Here is a 19939-nt window from a genome sequence, read left to right on the forward strand (position 1 = left end):
TTAACATTATCCCTGTACTCTAGGAAGATGTTGTTTCTCGTGCTGTGGGTAGAAGCATAAGGAAGCCTACAAGAACATGGTGGAGTTGTGGGCTTCCTGCTCTAAAAGCTTGACAGACTTAATTGACTTTGATGAGCAGACTTAATTGACCTTGATGTCATCTGGTGATGACAGTGAAAATGAAACTTGTTCAGAAACAGTGAGAACCCTTATCCTGAAGGATTGCTATGGGGGTGTCAGTCTCTTAGGTGCCAGCAGGTGAGATTGTTTCAGACATAGATTGTTCTCTTCTCAGAGAGTGGGCAAACAAGACCACCAGTGCATTGTAAGATTTGGTCTTGTATTATGAAGAGATCTACTGGTCAAAGTCTCAAGCCAATAATTGCTTGTCCCTTTATTTATATTTCAAGTAGTTGTCAGGATCTTCAGCCACAGCAAAGCCAGTGTCTCCTCCAGCTTTTCAGTCATTACCAGTTTGTTGTCAACTCATCTCTGATTGCTGCAGCTCCTGCCTCTCCATTCTCCATTCATCCAGCATTCCTCCCTCCTTACTGCCTTCTGTCGCAGCATTTAACAAGGGAGATATTCCCTGAAGGAGATGGGAGGACCTACAGGTGATGATGTGGGTAAAAAGCAAGCAGAAATAAGAGGCAAAACTTAACTAATAACAGGTAGCTTCTTGTTGTTGACCAGGTGCGGGTGAGAAAAACCTAGGAAGAAAATCTAGGTCTAGCCTGATAAGAAAACGTGGAAATTAAAATGCCAATAGGTTGTGGGACTCCTGAATTCTGAAAATATTTACAAGGCATCACAGCAGTGCCTTTGGGAGACAGAAGAGAAACTTGCCTGTAAACTTGAGTGTTGCCTGAAACCTGTGGAAGCTGCAGAGCTGCTGGCTCTGCTCAGGGTGCGGGCAGCCTGTCAGTAACTGTGGTTGAGGATGGAAGATGAGGAGCTGCAGACAGTCGGGGTCGGAGTGATTTGCTAACAACAGGGATAACAGAGGAAATGTTGATTTGAGAGGAAATCCTTAGATTATTCTGCTTTGATTCTAGGAGTGTTTAGACATGGTCTGGAGTGAAAGTAATCAAGAAGAAATCAACACAGCCGAGTTTCATCTCCTTTGAGTGAATAGACAGGGGGATTAGCTAGGGAGGCAGATCAAGATGGAGGAAATTTACTGGATTGCTAAAATCACTCATCCATCCTGTAAAAGCTTTTTGTTCAGTGTTGGTTCTATAGCTAAAGCTATTCAAGCAAAGCCCTCAGGTGAAGAAAAGTTTCCACAATTTTTATTTTAAAAAGAAAAGAAGATTTTGTCAAAGACAAACTTTCCCTCCTCCCTCCCTCCCTCCTTCCCTCCTACTCTAAATGCCATGATTCTTAAAATTATTTCTGTCATGTCTGGGACTTTGCTTGAGCATCTGTCAGTCAGAAAGTGATGGTTTTTACTGCACTTTTACCAGCATAATTGCACTTCCAAAACTTTGTAGTGTAGATGTGGCTGAAGAGTCTCTCTTGGTGATTCCTTAGGAGCAACCCCCAAAGTGAAGTATTCGTCAGGAGGTAAGAGTTCAGATCATGTTCCTACATGCACTGATGATTTGTGTATATTAGTGCTCTGACTCACGTCTGCTGGCCAAACAGCTGCAATAATTTAGGAGATGACTGTCCCCCACTGTTTATTAGGGCTCCAGAAGGAATGTGTCCTTGTATCTCAGTTTTTCACTCAGTTCTTTAACTCAGAGCCCAGCAGTTTTGCACAAGTACTTTCACCTGCTGTTCACATTAACATGCCAAAATTGAGAGCTGAGGCATTGGGTGTGCAGACTTCCAGCCAGCTGTGCTGTCCAGGCAGAATCTCCTGGCAGAGCAAGGTGGGACAAACAGCTGGTGGGAGCAGCGTCTTCAGCTGCCACAGCTATGTTTGCCAGAGCCTGTCTGTCAAAGCCTTTTAGAAGTGTCAGACTCTGGAGGATGGCTAATGCATTTAAAAAAAAAAAAAAAAAGAATAGGTTTATGCAAGATAATAAAACTTCCTCAGCAATCCAAGAGAAAACTTTCAAATGCTTTCTGTTACAGAGCACTGGACAGATGTTAATAGAACTGGGTTCATTGCTTAATACTGGTGCCTAAACTTGAGATGAAAATTCTGGGAAGCAATCACAGTGCCTGAAGAAGTCACAATGAAACAGCCCTGGCTCTGTTTTGGGAAGTAGTGAAGTCACATACTGAGTCCCCAGTGGTGGTGTGCGTACACACAAAGCTTTGTGTTAACACGAAGCTATTCTATTCTAGGGCTGGAAAAAAGAAAGCAAAGTAAGGTTTTTTTTAATTTGAGAGAGAGCTCAAGAGATACTGAATTGTCAGCATTTAAGATAACTACACTGTATCTCCTACTAAGGAGGATTACATGTTACCATTACAATCATCTTGGTAGTTTAGTCCCCTGTTTTTTTTAAAGTTTGGGTTTTGGTTGTTTGTTTTTTTTTTATATTATACTGGTTTTCAGTAGTGACCAACAAATTGCAATTAAATGTGTAAAGTCGTTCACCCTGAGCTGTTTTTCTATTTGCTGAGAACATTATTTTTACACTTTGATTCTGGCTGAAATTCTTCATTGCAGATTTCCAAAGTTTCCTTAGTTGTTTTTTTTCTAAGGTGCTGGTTTGGAGGTGGAATGATCCTTTGGGATTCTTTCTACTGAAGTGGAGATCCTTTGGTAGATTAAGTACAACCTGCATGTGTTTGAAATAGCATTTAGAAAGTACCAGTGTGTCTATTCAGCCTGCAAGCTGTCTTATGGTTTACTCAGTGTATACTGTCAAGCGGGGCTTGTTCTCCTGGCCTTTCCTTCACACAAGTAAAGAAAAAACAAGAAGCAGAAAAATGCAGACAATAACAAGGCTGAAAATCTATCTCTAAAGTTAACACATCTCAGAAGATTAGGTTTCTGTTTCTCTGTGGCCTTTACACAGAATATTCTCTGTTCTTGGTGTTCATTGTTACACAGGAATCTTCAAGTGCAACACAGCAGGGTCAGGATGTGTCACGTTAGTGATTGAGTGAAGCAAACCCCTTCACTTCTGGTGTCTGCTGGCTGCAGGGAGCCAGAGAAACATTTCGATGTAACTTTGTGTGAAATACCATGTCTTGGACACGTTGCAGAATTGTTGCTGGGTATGTGACAAAGGTGTGCGTGTGATCATGTCTTCCCTTCCCTTCACTGGTGCCAGGCTGCACTGGTGGAGGAGGGTGGCACAGAGTCCCCCTGCCAGGCACAGCTTCCATGCGCTGCTGCTGCTGCTCCCCCTCTGCCCAGTGATCCTCCTGCCCAGCTCGGGGCCGTGGAGAGCTCACAGAGCTACGTGTGCTGTGTGACAAGCCTGCTGTGAAGACTGTTGAGGGAATCGTGCTTCAAAAGCGTGGTCCTGGAAGGGTTTGGACAGTTTCCTTCCATGGACAAACCCTCAGGTATCCCTGGCTGATACCTGAGCCAGCACACTGTGCTTTGGATTATTGCCCTTTTCATTCTCCAAATTAGTGTTGGACTTTAGGTCGCCTCCCTGGTACATACCTTTCTGGAAAGAAGGAAGAGGATGGATGCTGCGTGCATGGTGCTGGGGGGCATTGGTAGGTGGAAAGTGTGATCAATACAAGGTGGTTTAGGTAACACCAGAGATGGGAGAGTAGGGTGCATTCCTTTGTGCGGTGTGCTCAGATACTGGAGCAAACCAAAGGGAAGAAGGGCCATTTTTGATTAGAACGATTTAACAGATGTACCTGGACAAACAAATGAGAGAAAATAAATTTTAAGTTATGAAATGTTAATCTAGGGAAGGAGATGTGGATTATGTTAGCAGGGTGAGGCCCTTCCAGCCTGAAAGTTCCGTGTGTGCCCTGGGCACTGCATGGGCGGGCAGCGGTGGGACAGGTCCGTGGTGGTTTGTCAGCAGAGGGTGCCAGAGACCAACAAACTCATCCTCTTTCAGCTTCCAAAGGGAGAAGCAGGCATGGACCACAACACTTCGTGTTCTGGAGCCAGCATCCTTCCGCGGGGCTGGAATGCAAGTGAGAGAACCACCTCCAACACCAAGAAACACCCTCGCAGCGTTGCCCAGAGTTTCAGCAGTAACTTTAGTTGTGCTAGTTGTTTCCAGGGTGAGTTTTCCAATAGACTGAAGGTGATTGATGTGTAAGAAGAGCAAAATGAGCAGGGAGAGCTTGGTCTGTGGAGTGGTACCCTTTCAGATGTTGCTGGCAGGATAGGATGACTTCACACGTACTTTGAGAAGGTGGGGGAAGTAAGGAAAGGCAGCAGTCAGCAGCCATAGTCCCACGCTTGGATGTGTAGGCAGTTTGTGCGTGCTGTTGGCCTGCAGGAGCCTCTTGGTGGGAGTGGAGATTTGCAGGTGATGCGGGATGTTGTTCTGGAAGCCTTTCGGAAGATGCTCACAGCCAGCAGTGTGGTGACAGAGGAGGCTGCTGCCAGGCTTTTTTTTTTTTTTTTCTCCTGGTGCAATGAGCCTCTTACTAGATGCTCTGCTGCAATTAGCTTCCAGGAAGCCTGATAGCAAACAGTCTCTTGGAGGTTGCAGGAATACTTGGGAATCATGTAAAGTATTTATTTTATCCTACCTATCCATGACTCTTTAAGATCTACAAGAAAAAAGCAAAACGTTATTCTTACCAAATGCCCTGATAGGCAGAACCCCGTGCACATGTCTGGCAGTTTTCCTCTGACACATTCCTTGGGAGTCACAGTGTCCCTCCAACGGGAGAGCCCGGGGCAAAAATCACTGAAGCATCATGTTTAGAGGTCTTCCTGCGCTTTCAGAAACTGAAGGCCAGCCTGTGGTTTTCTTTTATTTTTTTCCCCTCCTTTGGAAAGGAGGATTCATCTCATTTCAAGAAGTTCTGTTAAAACTCCCCTGCCCACCCTCTGGAATAACCCTCCTTGCTGTACCGCTGCAAATTGAATGAAGCAGTGTGTCGCTGCATTAACTTCAGTTGGGTGCTGCTGGTGAACTGTTTACCCTGGCTGGAAGGGAAGCAGTGACCCAGCTGTTTGAAGTTCCTGCTTCTGTAATGGAGGGTCAACTCTACTGTCAGGAGTAAAACATACAGAAATTAGCTGCAGGCCTGCGATTTGCAGAGTCAGCTCTACGTTATGAAAGGCTGGGTGTGAACGTACTGGTTTCAGATATGGCTCCACATGGTTGGTACCTGCATACAGCGATTGGTTTGGTTTTGGTATCCTGTTGATGGTGGTGATGTGCTGGACATTCTGCATGCCTGCAGGAAGATGCATTCCCTGGTGTACAGGGCTTTCTCCACAGGTTCGGGTTTTATTTATGCCCTTGGTGTCACAACAATTTGCTTATTGATGTTAGGAACTTGGACAGGAACTTCCATTAAAAATACATTCTTGTCAAGCTGGCTGGTTTCACCATGCTGAGGTAATGCAACCGACTTTGATAGACATCTGTTGATATTTTGTCAGCTGCTGTCTAGTTTTAATGTCAGAACTAATGAGGCGGAGGGCGTACGCTAGAACTGCGTAGCTCTACTGGCTTCTGCTGTATGTGTTCTGGTTTGAGCCTTCAGCAGTTTCAATGAATCTTATTCTGATAATAATGGTAGGAAATTATTAAACTAGTTCTATAAATGATTGAAAATCAATAATCATTTAATGAAAATTCCATTAAACCAAAGTGGAGAAAGAGGAATCTCCTTCTCAGAATGAACTCAAAATTAATTGATAGAGAAGGCAGCTTTTAGCTGCAGGGTCTTGTCCTGGCCTGTTCCCAACACCGCTCTCAAGCACTGGCTTCGGCTGTGCTGGTCGATGTTCCTGGTGGTGCTGTGCAGCCACATCCAGGAGGGACCTGATCAGCCAGCCACCCGGGTGCAGTGGAGCCCGGCCAGCTGCGGGGTGCTGATGAAGCTGAGGTTGCCGGGGTGGGGGGGTGTCTCTGCACAGGTGCTGGCAGGAACTGGCTGACAGCCTCTGCTGCTTTTTTTTTTTTTTTGTCAGTGTCATTGCTTTTTTTTAAATATCCTTATCATAGAGAAGTGAAGCTTCTATTTCTGGGTAGTTAAAGATTTATGTGATAAAGGAAAAACACTAAAAATAGGTGGAACTGCATGGAGCAGAGATTTGGGGTGGAATAGTTCAGCTGGTGCATTATGAAGAATGAAGGGTTGGGTTTGTGGCCGATGGAGTCTAGAAGCCAGATCTGGCCCCAAAGCTGCTGGGTTTAAGTACAGGATCCAAAGTCTGTAAAAGTCAATGAAAAGACACTCATGGTCTTCAGGTAATGTTTTAGTTAGCACTTCTAGGACTACAGCTCCTTCACCCATACTTCCAACTCTTTTTTATTTCTGCAGAGGAATCTGTAATGCTGGATGTCTTTTGCTGCATGTGCCTGTGTTCTGGAACAATAAAGCAGCAAAAGGCAGGTTGAAAAAATGTGAGATAGGCTTAAATATCACAATATAGTGAAGACTACAAATAAATATTGTTTCCTAGTATTTGTCTTCTTGTTTCTAAAGCTTTTAAGTTACTCTCACTTCACATTTTCAAATCTTTTTCCATAACCAAGCGGAATAGAAACCTGCTTTTTTGTTTTGGTGACATTTTCTGAGGAGAGAGAAGATTTTTTTATGCAGTTCCTTCAACCCAGCTGCTGGGCTTTAAGGAAAGGCACCAGTTATGGCAGGGCTTGAGATAACAGCAAAGGAATTGACCCCCGCAGAGGGTTAGCAAACTATCAGGAGAGAGATTTGCAGCTTTCCTCTGCGTGGCTCTCCAGCTGAGGATTCAGGAGCCTGTTGTTCACTCCAGACCATGATGGCCCTGCTTGAACTGAAATTGCTCAAAAGGAAACTGGTGGCCTCAGTTCTCCGTCTGGTGGTGGCTGTGGCCTCAGCTGTTACCGAGCACCAGGATCATGAATTCTGTTTACACCATCAGGTGAAAAAGCTTCCCCATCCACCTAAATGTTAGTTCACCGTTGGGGCACTTATGCAGTGGAGGTGTCAGACATTTGCTAGATAGTCATTCTTTTTGTTTCACACCATATGCATTATTTAGGATGACTGGGTGCAATCATTTAATCATTTGCTTCAATATGAAGCAAAACACTCCTGCGTGGCGCTAGTCCCCAAATCAAGAGCTCAGTAGTGCCCACACCTGCTCTGGAGAAAAATCAGAAGTCCTTGGAGAAGCAGTTTAGTAGAAGCCTTTTTCTTTAGCTGTTCTGTGCTGAGTTTTCATATGGGGAGTGCTTTGAACTATGCGGAAAACATCCATAACAGCAGTTTCTAATGTGCTGTTCACTGCTGTAAACTGATCACAACATCCTGCAGGATTGATGATGTAGAGTTACATTCTCCCTCTGGGCACACTAGATTTAGACCTAAGTGGGGCTGACCTGATAGGAAAAAACCACAACCTTGATCCTGACTACAAAAATATCAGGCAAGAAATGAGAGAATAGCCTTTTTAGTGAAGAACAATTGAATTGCATTTAATATTAATTCCTAAATTACTCTCGTATGATATAAAAAAGTAAGGCTTGAGAGTTTTTAGATAAAGTTGAAAGAAGCCTTGAGAAGAAATTGTGACTTTTTTACTGTTCAAGAATGGAAGTAGTGCCTCAAAGTCTCTTCTGGCAAGAAGCTTTCACTTTAGTAAATTATTGGATGGGTCTGATGCCAGTGATGTAAAAAAATGCAAAGTGGTGCAGAACAAAACTGAGACAGGTATTCGGCAGCAAGCAGTGATTCCTGATGGGATGAATGTGGAACAGACTGGGGACAGCATGATGGTTTCTCTGGAAATCTCAGGCATTACCCCTAGGTGATAAGGTTTGGCTGTCTTCAACTTTGTACATCCCAGATGTAAGGAGTCTTTTAATGTAAAGTCTTCAAGTATGCTACAGAATTGCAGTACAGTTGAGGTTGGAGGGGACCCCTGGAGATTGCCTGCTCCAACCCTGTGCTCAGAGGAGGTTGCGCAGGACTGTGTCCAGTCAGTGTGGAGACTTTACAACCTCTCTGAATAGCCTGTTCCAGTGTCTGATCACTTGTACGTTAAAAAAAAAAAAAAAAAAAAGAAAAAGTGGGCTTTTTTTCCTAATGTTTAAACATGATTTCCTATTGCCTCTTGTCCTGTTATTGGGCACCACTGAGAAGAGTCTGGCTCCATCTGACTCATGTATGTATCTGTATAGATACATTAAGTTAAATACAAAATCTGTAGGCAATTAAAGTAACACGGAATGAATGAGTAGTTTCTAGATTCAAAATACCAAACTTCAAAGCAGTGAATTTGATTTTGTTTATTTGTTTTGGGGTAAAGTACTGATAGAGGGCAGGATTTAGCTGGTTATACTTAAATGCCTTCATTTGAGATGACCACCAAGACTTTCTAGACAGCCACCAGAGAGAAACAGGTTACTCTAGATGTTTTCTTCAAGTCATCCCTGTTCAGGTAAGATCCCTAGAGATGACTCTGTATCTCCACTGATCAGAAGGGGAGCCCAGATGCTCAGCTTAGATGCAGGTGTCTGCATGTGATAGATGGATCCCACACAAAGTGTCCTTGGAGGGCCTTTGTGTCTCCAGAGCATCACCCATACACCCTGTGTTTGCTTTGAGAGGTGCTTCTGGCATCCCTGGGGATCAGTCTTGGAGTTTAACTACTACAGAGTAGATGTCTAGGGGGAACAGAAGCTTACAGGTGTTCATGTGGGTGCATGGTGGATGGCTGCTCTCCAACCAGGTTCCTCTGGGGAGAAGGCTGCCTTCCCATGGGGCTGGGGTGTCCAGAAGAGCCTGTGGGGCCCTGCCTGTGTCTGCAGGATGGACCTGGCCCTTACCTGTCCCAGAGCTCGGTGCACTGGAGGCTGAGCACCTCTCTCTTGGGTCTGCTCTCGAGGCAGCTAGCCCTGTCTGATGTGCCCATTAAAAGCTGCTGTAGATATATGAGCGTGACCCCAGGATGTTGTGATTGAGGGTTTGGTTCCCTGCCCCTTAAGAGTCAGTCCTGCTGGAATTTCTATACAATGGCATTTAAAGGGAGTATAAAAGAAATCTTGTCAGAGTTCTGGGAATCTGCCGAAGTGTGTGTTTGTGTTGGTTACTGTGGTGGGGTCTCGTGGGACGCAACCTGGAAAGACATTGCTTGTAAGTGGGGAAATTCTTCTCCTTTGCCCAACTGCTGAGCAGAGCCAAATTCTTCAGAGGCCTGGACCATGAACTTGCCATTTCAGTGGGTTTGTGTCCTCAGACAGATCATGGATGAATTTCAACCCTTTTTGTTTTCTAGGAGACTAATGTGGTAAACTGTGTATAGGCTAAAACATGTTTGTTCCACTTTTGGTATCTTCCCCCTGCTTCTTGTTGTTGTTGTTGCTAAAGACCTTAAAAAAAGTGAAGGCCCTTTGCTAGTACAACATGTTGAGGTTAATTCTGACTCACTAGATCACATACAACAGCTGCTTGCACTTAGCAGGTTGGTGTGAGATGGTACCAAAGGTGACCTTCCCAGTGCCTGGTAAGAATATAAACCTTTTGAATCCCCCCTGTGTGTGACATGCACCTAATGCTAAATGTGGGATAGATGTTTTCAAAGTTATTTATCTTCTGTTAAGAGCAGGAAGCTATTACTCTGAGGTCATTCAGATGCACTGCTTGTTCTCTGTCATGTCCTGTTTGGTGGTGCCTTACTTACACTGCTGGTGGATACCTTTAGCCTGTTGTACAGTGGCTTAAATCACTTGTTGTTACTGCTAGTCCATTGGTATTTTTCTAAGCATTTGTGTTCCACCAGCACACTCAGAGTGAGTACTCTCGAGGGGGAATTTCCTTCCTGATAAACAATTCTGCAATGTGATTCAGCAGGAAGGATGTGGTGGTTAAGGCACTGAGTTGGGATTTGGGAGACAAGGGTTCTGTTCCCAACTCAACCACAGTGAAGATGCGATGAGTGGAAGGGCAAGCAAATAAAGAGGAGGAGCTGTTTAGCTATGGCAAAAGCATACCTTCATGTGGACTATCTGTCCAGTTTGGAGGTTAGATAGGTCTTGGGTTTTGTTTGGTTAATCAAGTAAACAGTGTTAAAGACTCCTGAAATTTGAAAGCTAATCTTGACTTATTCCAGGAAACCAGATGTTGTTTTAACTACATTTTGTTTCAACTTTCATGAGATTTCAGTTGCCACTTTTCAGTGTTTCTTGGTTGACTTAATTCACCAATTCACCATTTAGTTCTCTGATCTTCAGGCAGTGTACTATGACTTCTACACTAAGTTATATATGCACACAGTTGCTCCACTATCTTGCTTAGATTCGAAGGCAACAGACCACACACAAGATAATTCCGTTGTCACACAGGGTGAAGTTCCTACAGTTTGATAGTAACACTGCATTTTTTTTCTTTTTGGAAGCAAGAGCTTGGGCTACCATCTCTGAGCTGTAGACCTCTAACCTCAGCATCCTGATTTGGTGCCGCCTTTGGGAAGATGAATCAGAACAGTGACTCAAGTGATCAGCCCACTGGTGAGTTTTCTGCTTGTCCAAGTGTTTGTCTGTCTTCTCCTGTTCGTTCAGCATGATTTGCTTTCCATTTATTTTTCTTAGTGCTGCTGGAGGAGAATGCTGAGTCACAAATAGAGCAAAACCTGTGAATTTAATGCTAAATTGTGTGCTGTGAAGGTTATTGGATTTTTGATCTGGTCTGCATCTAGATATCAGTGTTCTTAGAATTGTATTCTAGATTGAAAATTTTTATAGCAAGAGTTTTTATAATTTCTCACCAATTCAGAAGAACACATGATTTTTATTACTGTGTTACACAACTCATTCAGAATTTATCCATAGTTTAGTTTTCTCATTCATTGCTTTACCCTATAAAGTAAAACCTGTGGAAGATACACACACGTATCATTTTCATGTATGTTCCGTGAAGTTTCAGTTTCAGGGTCCTTGCTGGAGAGATTGTATGGACAGGAATTAATTCTGGCTCAGTCCTGTCATAAATGTCTTCTCCTCTTCCATCCCCATCTTTGGTTACTGGAATTCAGTATCATCTAGTGCTTCTGGCAGTTTCTGCAATGGAGAAGGGCCTGGGAGACGCGTAAGCCAGAATCAGTGCCTGACATCCTCCCAGGTCCTTGCTCAGCTCTGTGCTTTTTTGGATGTGTAACGGGGCATTCTTAGTTCTGACGTGAGGGCTATTTTTTGACAGTTTCCATTGTTCCCCACTCTTTATTAACGGGTGAGGTCTTTTTGTCTGATTCCTTTTTCAGAAATAGAGGCTGTTATGAGAGCTATCCGCTTACAGGTTTGGGAATTTTTCTTTTGTTGTCAAGAGTCCTGAGAATTTATTCCTCCCTTTTTCAGACTTGCTTGGGCAAACTTGTCCAGATAGTATCTGTTTGAGGGGATTGCTAGGATATCCCCTCGATGGGGTAGCAAGGAAAGTTGTCCTTATAGCCAGCACCCTTTTGTCATGCTCTTGCAGTCCCTGTAGCTGCAGACAAAGCAAGTCGATGAGTTTGGGGTTCTGAACACCTGCCTACAATAAAGGTCTTGCCATTGTCTATGGGTTTGAATCTGGGAGTTCAAGAATGGAAAATTTTAGGAAAATTCCTGTGGTAGCATGGAATATCTATTCTGTAATACTCTGCATGTGTTTTTATTTCTGTGAACAGGTGGTAATTAAAGTAAGAATGTCATGCAGATTTACAAATCTGCCACAAAAGCACCTAGAGGCTGACTCTTGGGAAAAAGATGTTCAAGGACAGTCTCTATAGCACAGACTATCCTGGGTGCTTGTGAGAAATGTGTGTATCACATGGTCAGAATAGTCATACATTGCTCATTGCAGCATTATTTTTGGAAGGGGTAATAAACATTATGCTTTGAGTTTAGATCCACTCTCTATAACGGGCAGAGGAATGAAGCTGTGCAGAGGGACACTTTTCCAGTGTACTGCTTGTGTGGATTTTACACCTTCTGTTGCAGTGCTTAGTACTGGTTGCTCTTGGAGTCAAGATACTGGATTAGACAGGTGTGACCCACTCGTGGTTTATGTCTTGGCTGAAGATAGGGATCTTCACATCTGGACCTCCATTTGTTCTGCTTCCAGCACCAGCCTTCTGCAGCCACCTATTAAGTTTTACATTGTCAGTTCGTTTCATTATCTAAGCCTTGCTACCACTGTAGCTATACTTAGAGAGGAAGGATATTATAATCTTGTGAAAGATTAAAATATTTTTACTGTAATCCAGCTGGAAAGGTAGCACTTTTCTCAGGGTGAGAGACAGCCAAGGTTTTTCCCATTCTGTCCTCCCCTTGTATACAGGAAGGAAGTGCTGGCAAAGGCCCCCTCAGCTTCCTGTCGACTTTGCAGCACATTTCCAGACATAACCTTCTCCACCATCCATCACCCAGCCCAGCCAAACAATCAGGGTAGTGCAACAGGAAAAACACACGTCTCGCATAAACACTTTGGAAGCAGCGTGAGCACAAACCGCTGGGATTTGTGCACAAGCCAGTTTGATCTGTAGACTGTGTCTGACAGCAGGTTACTGGGGATTTTCTTTCCTTCCCTTAATAATCAAGTATCTCAATAATCAAAATTTGCCTTTAGAAGAAGCAGCTTAACAAAGAAAAAAAGGAGAAAAAGAAGGAAAAGGGCTGATGTTTAGTAAATAAGCTATTGTGCTGACAGGCTGTGGAGCTTGAAGCCGAGGAAATGTCCAGGGATGTTCTGTGGTCCAGGGCACCCCAGAGTGATGTGTCTGGCCAGAGGGAAAGGAAGTTACTGTTGTCTGCCATGACAGAGGCGGAAGCTTCTGTCAGGTCTTCAGGGTAGGGCAGTGATGAGGAAAACCCTATCTGTCATGCCTTAAAGAAAGAAAGAAATAAGGTAGAGGCCTCACCTTTAAATGAATCACCTTTGCTGAATGTGATTCTGTGTCTCACTCCAAGAAAATGCTCAGAACTGAACTGGGATCTTTTTCTCATATTTCTGGTTTTGTTTAAGTGCAGCATTACAATATTTAGATAATATTTTCAGACTTGTCAGCTCTGTAACCTTTTGTTATCCATTCCTTAAAACAGCTATTTGATTTTATTTCTTTCAGTATGGTTTTAGTATTCTTGCCAACTTTGAGCTGGGAATTTCATTATGATTCTGATAGAAAAAGCCTGCAAAGATTGGCTGTTAAAGGATGGTGAGTAATCACTGAAACACCTCTCAAGATCACTGTATAATCCTGTTATACAACTGGATATGACAGGATATCAAAGGCCTAAACTGATGGAGAAACAGTTTTTTAACATTTAAGGTTTAATTTTCCCTATACATCTAGCCTGAGGCTGAGCACCAACGTTAGTCTTTCTGGGTGTGAACATCCACACAGACAGAGCCCTGTCTGGATTACCATGTTCTCACTCTTCATTTTATTTTGGAAGCCATCCGATTATTCTTTGGCCTGTGATACACCAAAGCTACCTTCTAGTATGTTGTGTCCAACAGCAAGAGGACTGGTTCATACCTGAAAATGGAAAGAGGGGGGATAGAGAGACTATCAACCACCAAAGCAATTGTGCCTGCCCTCTTTGTTTCAAATGGATGCTGCCCTTGTTGAATTGTACTCTGTGTTTGAGCCCCCACCTCGGGGTCAGCTAAACACGTCAGAGACTTCTCTGTTTGGGTCATTGGAGAGTTTGCAGTAGAATTCAAAGAGTCCAGCTTAATGGTAAATTTGTAACTTATCCTGAAATTTCGGTAGTTGCTCATAGTCTAAGAAAATAAATTTTTGTGGGGTAACATTTTTCCTGAATTAACTGACACTACAGGATTCTGTCAACCTTTCCTCTGAAAAAGGATACTGTCAGTAATTTCTGCAGTGTGCCTAGTGTACTCAAAGTCAAAACAGTATTTACTTAAGGCTGTGTTTTGGCGAAGTTGGGAGAAACTTGTATATGAGTGTAAGCTCTAGAATTAAAGAAAGAGTATGTTGTTTTAATGAAAAGATTTTTAGGCTAGAGTTATGCAAGTAACTGGTGAAGACTTTACAGAAGCAAATTGCGTACTACTGAAATTGGGCTACTCTGACCCCGTATCTGTACTGGTGGTTGTATTTGTAACAGTGTAGTGTAGTTTATGCTTGTTATATTGTGTAAAAACCAGTGTGTAACTCTTAACAGTCTTGATAAGTAAAAATATCCCCAACTCCATGCTGGCTACCTGCACAAACACCTCATCTGCCCAGCCAGATGTGCCTTTCTTTGGTTATTTCATTCCTTCTCCTCTGTTTCACATTTTTATTGTCCTTTGTCTGGGCTTGCAACAGGCATGAGGTGGGAAGTAAGCTCCTTAAATGCCTTTACAATACTCTGTGGGACAGAAATAATTTCTTACTTAAGGTCTTTACAGAATGCAGTATTTAGAGTCCTCATTTAAAATCTGAAGGCATTTCTGAAATGCTAACAATTATTTTTGAACTTACCAGAAATGCACATGAATAGCACTAATTGAAAAAGAAAAGAAGGTAAAAGTTACTGGGGATGGGAAGGATAATAAACATCAGTGGTATGTTTACAAAAACAGTAACAAATCAAAACACCCATCAAGACAGTGGCCTAGAAGTAAGAAAAATCAGGTTTCCCCACTGGTCAGGGCTGAATGTAGATGCTGTCAACTGAAGCTGTCGACTTTAAAAGAAAAAAAGCAAAACTCAGCAACCTAGTTTCAGGTCCTGCCGTAGACCCAAAGTCCCCAGACAGTTTGTGGCATTTGGCAGTCTCATTTCCCTGTTTTGTGAAAGTATTAATCTTCCCCTTTGTGAAGCTGCTTGCTGTACATGGGAATGTGCTCACATTAATAGCATGCAAAATTTCTTAATTTCCTCCTAGAAAATAATTTATTGTGTCTTTGCTTGTCCTGGCATCCTGCTTGGAGGAAGAGACATCACTCGTAACAGGCAGCGGGTGCAATTCTTCTTAGTTCCTACATGTACTGATCTGTTATTTATTTTATTAATCTAATTGCACACTGTGACAGCAATGGGTTAAAAAAAAAGAGACAGGGCTGTGATTTGTTGATAGTGTCCCTTTTAAGTACAAGAGTGCCAACTTGAAATCAATCCACCGCACGCTAGCTGAGCAATGTAAGGAACGCGGGACGACAGTAACATGATCAGATTTTCTGAAACCACGGAGCAAGAGTGCTGCTGCGCTGGGAGAAGCTGCAAGCGGCAGAGGTGTTTATTTCAGGAGACTGTGGCTGAGAGGGCTGGTGATTCTCAAAGAAGCGAAAGCAGGCAGGGACTTGTGAGCCCTTCTGACATGTGCTAGTGGCTGTCATGGTTCATGGCCCAAGGGAAGACAAGTCCTCAAGACTGCCAGAGTCTCTGACAAGTCAAAGGAACAGGCTTGTGATAGTAAATGCTGTGTGCTCAGGGATACAAAAACACTGTGTGACTGAGAAGAATTATGTTTAGATTGGACATGTGGTCATACGACATAAACTGGTTGCTAACAAAGAAGTTTTCCATGAATTGCCTGCTGGTCTCTACATTCCTCTTTGCAAAAAGTGATGGAGTGTAAAAGCTGTTTCCTCCCACTCTGGTTCTTTCACATAAATCTAGTGAAGACAAGGGTCAAATTAAATCCAGCAGTCACAAACAAGCTTCACAAACTCTAGCAAGGTCCAGGTAACAAACATAGGAGGAAAAACATACTGTGAAATCAAACAGCACTAGTTATGAGAAAAACTGGAGGTGAAACTGTCCTACGTGTTACTGGCTCTTGGTGCCTGTTTCCCATGCAGCACCTCGACTGATTACAGGGTTTTCTGCATCCTTCTTTCCCTGGCTCCACAGCCCTGTTCGCTAGGCAGCTGTCCTCTTCTCCAGCTCGGCGAGAACCTGAGGAGTGCTGTGTGCTCTGGAGGAGCAGAGGGGGTTGCCTGCAGCATGTAGCCACTGATCTTCTCACCCAAGGTGTCTGTCCCTAAACAAAAGGGTTTGGGAGTAAAAACACAGCCTCCATTTGTATGCGGGGAGGGAGGAATGGCTCTGCCACTGCAGGTTTGTGTTTTAGTGAGAACTGTGAGGCAGTAGAAGTGTCCTGCTCTGAGTCTAAAGCAGTGTTTGCTGTGTGTGTGATTGTGCGTTCTTTTAAATTAAACTATTTTGCAAGCACTTCCTTCCTGCATTTCTCAGAAGGAGGGAGGGGGGTGTGCAAAGAATGTTTAACTGCCTTTGACGGAGGAGGAAAACTGAAGAAAACAAGAGATGCAATCCTAACTACTGACCTTTTACTTGAGCTTGGTGATGTTTTTCAGCAGCAGAGCCTCCAGGGAGTAACAGCATCCTCCTTGCTATTGTGCTGCCTGCCCAAAAAGGGGGCTAAAGTTCAGCTTTTATGATGTTCTCACTCTGGGCTTGTGGGAAAAAGGCCACATTCCCTTTCTTAGGTCATACGAGTGCAAGAGATGACAGAGTCCTACAGTCTAACCCCAGGGCATTAGGCCAGTTCAGAATGAGACTGGGATAGACAGCTTGGTAAATATGCAGCCAGCTTTTTCTCCTTACGGAGATTCACAGCAGGTGGGAGGGTAATTTACATTGTTAAATTAAAAGGCACTGATTTATTTTATGTTGGTGTGTTATTGTTTCATAAAAGCACATGGGTTGCCATTACTCATAATGGACTCTTGCACTTTATTGTTAAATACTCCTTTTCCACTTTGGTCGACAGTTACTGGAAATGAATGTTATCCACTAAGACAAAAACAAGAGGCAAATAAGCATAAAACAAAATCCCAACCTCCTTCCCAACAAACCACAGGTTTTTAGGGAACCCTCTACAGTTTTGAGGATTGAGATTATTGCAGTGGATGTTCCCAAATTGTGCTCCTTCTCCATCAGATTGTTTGTTCACTGTACCTAGGGGCTAGAGAGCCGTAGGTCCCTTTGCTCACTGGTTCACATCAGGCTCCTCGTCTCATAGGTGCCACCTGGGCTTTCACTCAGCACAATGGCAGGCTCACTGTCACCAGTTCCCTTAGCAGCACCGAGTGTTTCTATCCATTGAAGTTTCCTTCAGCCTGTTGTTGAAATTCAGTAGATACTGAGCTGCTGTTTCTAAATGGCATGGTCTTGGCCATGGAGAAGAAATGTTGAGCAGTCCTGGGTACATGAATCATCCTCTTTGCTCCACTGCTGGTACCTTGGACCCTTCACAGAGTTGGTTCAGTTCACGGGACCGGCAAGAACTCATCTGTATTTTGGCCGAGTTAGTTTTCTGCCAACAGCTTGGGTGAGGCAGGCTTATGAACAGTCTGCTGAGGACCAGAGCCTGCGTGAGCTGGGGCAGGGAAGGGGCTCTCCGTGTTTCAGTTGGGCGAGGTGCTGAGCAGGGAGGGTTCAGGTTGGTTGGTGTAACTGCACTTGCATGTGCTACACAAGAGGTGTAGCGAGGATGAGTCACTTTGCTTTTGGACCAAAGTAAAATGTCTTGGCACTAGCAAAGTGGTGAAATACAGCCAGATATTAATTAAATACTGCAAAATGTCTAATTCGAAATATGTACAAAAATGTGCATAGGCCAAAGCACACCTTTGGGTGGCTCTTTGTGGGAGCAGACCTATTAGGTGTTCCTTCCCCCCTCAGGAGTAGGTACCACACCCCTGTGACATGGTGGAGCCTGTGAGGGTGGTGAGGGGAGGGCCAGCTCGCCACACCTTGTGGTTACTTTTTTTGGTCTTTTAACACTGAGCTTTTCCTTTGCAGTGTCTTCCAATGACAGACCCTCACATTTGGTAAATACAAATATCTAGTTACCTGAGGTATGCAGGCAGATGTTTGGGTTGTGGAAGAGAGAAGTTAGGTATTTGGAGTCTGTTAATTCTCTGACATTTCTGGTTATCACAATGAGTGGTAGAGTACAAATTAATGCTGGGAAAACAGTCTTGAAGATGAGAGAGGTTTTCCAGGAGGTTTGCCACAGACAAGAGTGGACCCATGATGTGAAGCCAGCGGGCAGTGGCATTCAGATAACTCCGGGAGTGTATCTGATCAAGGCAGAATCATGGTTCTTTTAGCCAACTTGAAAATTGCTTAATATTAATGTGTCTTTCTGGCTTACAAGTATTGATTTTCATAATACAAGAAAATGCCTGTGGCAGCCTGACATACAGTGCTGTCTTGGCATAGGTGCTGGATGTACACTCTTGCCCAGCTGCCCACTCTCCACCATCAGCTAAGTAGTGAGTGGCTTTAGGGGCTGTGGAAGAGCCACTGTCCCTGTTGACTCCCAGGGTGGGAGGCAGTTTTACAGAACTGTAGGCTTTGGCTCTACAGATCATTCATTTAACCTTACTTAATTTTGCCTGATTTGAGGAGGTATCTCTTTTCATTTTCTTCTGCATGCTCTTTGTACTTAGCTACACAGACATTGGGAAGGAGAAGAATTTTTCTAAATTGTTTGTTTTTTCTTGGGGAAAGAGAAATTAAGATTTATTATCAGTTTTCCCTCCCTAGGGCTCTACCTCAGAAGAATCTTCTGTAGAGCATTTTTTCAGCTTTTACTTCAAGGAATATGTAGCAAGCTATCAGTAATTCAGCATAACAAAAGTTCACGCAGTTCAGAGCTTTCATGAATACAGAGGAGATTTTCTTGGGATTTTTAAAATGTCCTAGACACAATTAAAAGAATTTCTCAGCAAGGAGAGTGCAAGCTGGGGACTCTCCAGCAGATGTAATCATTCAAGGAAAACTTTGTTTGGCTTGGCTGGGCCCTGCCTTCGTTCCATGCTCTTTCATCCCACCGCCGGTCTTTGTCTCTCAGTCTTTTGCAGTGTCTCTCTGTCTGTCTTTGTCTCTGTCTGTCTTTCCCTCTTTCAATCTGCCCCGCATTCCCTTGCAGGCTGAATGGCACGGCATTAACCTGGCTACTTCCAAGACAAACAGCAAGTCAGATTGAAAAAGGGGGGCCTTTGGCTGTCATGAGACTTCGCGGTCACTCACTTCCTAGAATTAAAGGCTGGGAGTTGATCTGTAAGCCAGCCAAGCCGGAGACAATGATTGGGTTTCCATTTTGTTCCTTTGATACTGACTTAAATATGTGCACCAAATGGGAAAACAAAATTTATTTAAAAGTAAGTAGAAGTCCACTTTCTTATACAGATCTCTTCTACCCTGTGTCTTCTGATATGGATAATACAGGTAGCAAAACTCATACATTGTGTCCTAAAGGACTTTGGAAATCAGACCTGTTCTTAGAGAACTGCTTTGTAATAAAATTCCTGGCTGTGATGTGATTTTTTTTGGTAGCCCTGAGACAGCTGGGGTCCTGGTGAGCGAGATGAGACTGCACCAATGTGTAGTGGCTCTGTGCATGGCTCGTGGGGGATGTTGAGAGTCCCTGTGGCCCTCGACACCCAGGAGGGTCTGTGCCTTCAGCTGGGGGACTGCACACTGGGTTTCCAGAGCTGCTGATACCAGGTTAGAATAAGTAAGAAGTATTTGTTAAAACAGATGGATCCATACTGATACAGAAACGAGGGATGTCAGAATCAGGCACCTGTCCTCATTTCTTTGGGGATTCTACTGGGAGACTGTGGGTCAACAGCTTCCCACTTCCCAGGCTTGTGTGGAAGGAGTGCAGCGTCTTTCTGCCTTACAGACTGTAATTTGTAGGCTGAGGTGCAGCTTTTCAAGGAGACCAACACTTGCTTAATGTAGAAAAGAAAAAATAGAAACATGGAGGGAGGGCTGTTGCCTTCAAAGGAATACATGCTGTTGGCAGGTCTTTATGATGTGCTTCATTCAGCACTGCTGCGTTGGGGTGTGCCTTGGTAGCATCACTGACTTGCAGGGAAGTGTTGAAGTGGTCACAGTAAGGACTGTAAAAGG

At 43.7% G+C, this 19939-nt stretch overlaps 1 protein-coding gene across 7 annotated transcripts in view; it reads left to right on the top strand.

Annotated features, from left to right (window-relative positions):
• EXD3 (exonuclease 3'-5' domain containing 3) overlaps positions 1 to 19939 on the top strand; it is a 288705-nt gene that overhangs the window by 50247 nt on the left and 218519 nt on the right. For 4 of the 7 annotated variants that reach the window (XM_026860475.1, XM_026860474.1, XM_026860478.1 and 1 more), the window contains exon 2: positions 10450 to 10565. In XM_026860475.1, the coding sequence (XP_026716276.1) occupies positions 10529 to 10565 (37 nt within the window). In that variant the 5' untranslated portion in view covers positions 10450 to 10528. Of the gene's footprint in view, positions 1 to 10449; positions 10566 to 19939 lie in introns of those variants that run through there. The other 3 variants (XM_026860476.1, XM_026860477.1, XM_026860473.1) reach the window with 2 other exon arrangements.

This window comes from Athene cunicularia (genome assembly GCF_003259725.1).
Source record: "Athene cunicularia isolate RWA chromosome 17 unlocalized genomic scaffold, athCun1 chr17_part1, whole genome shotgun sequence".
NCBI classification, from domain to species: Eukaryota; Metazoa; Chordata; class Aves; order Strigiformes; family Strigidae; genus Athene; species Athene cunicularia.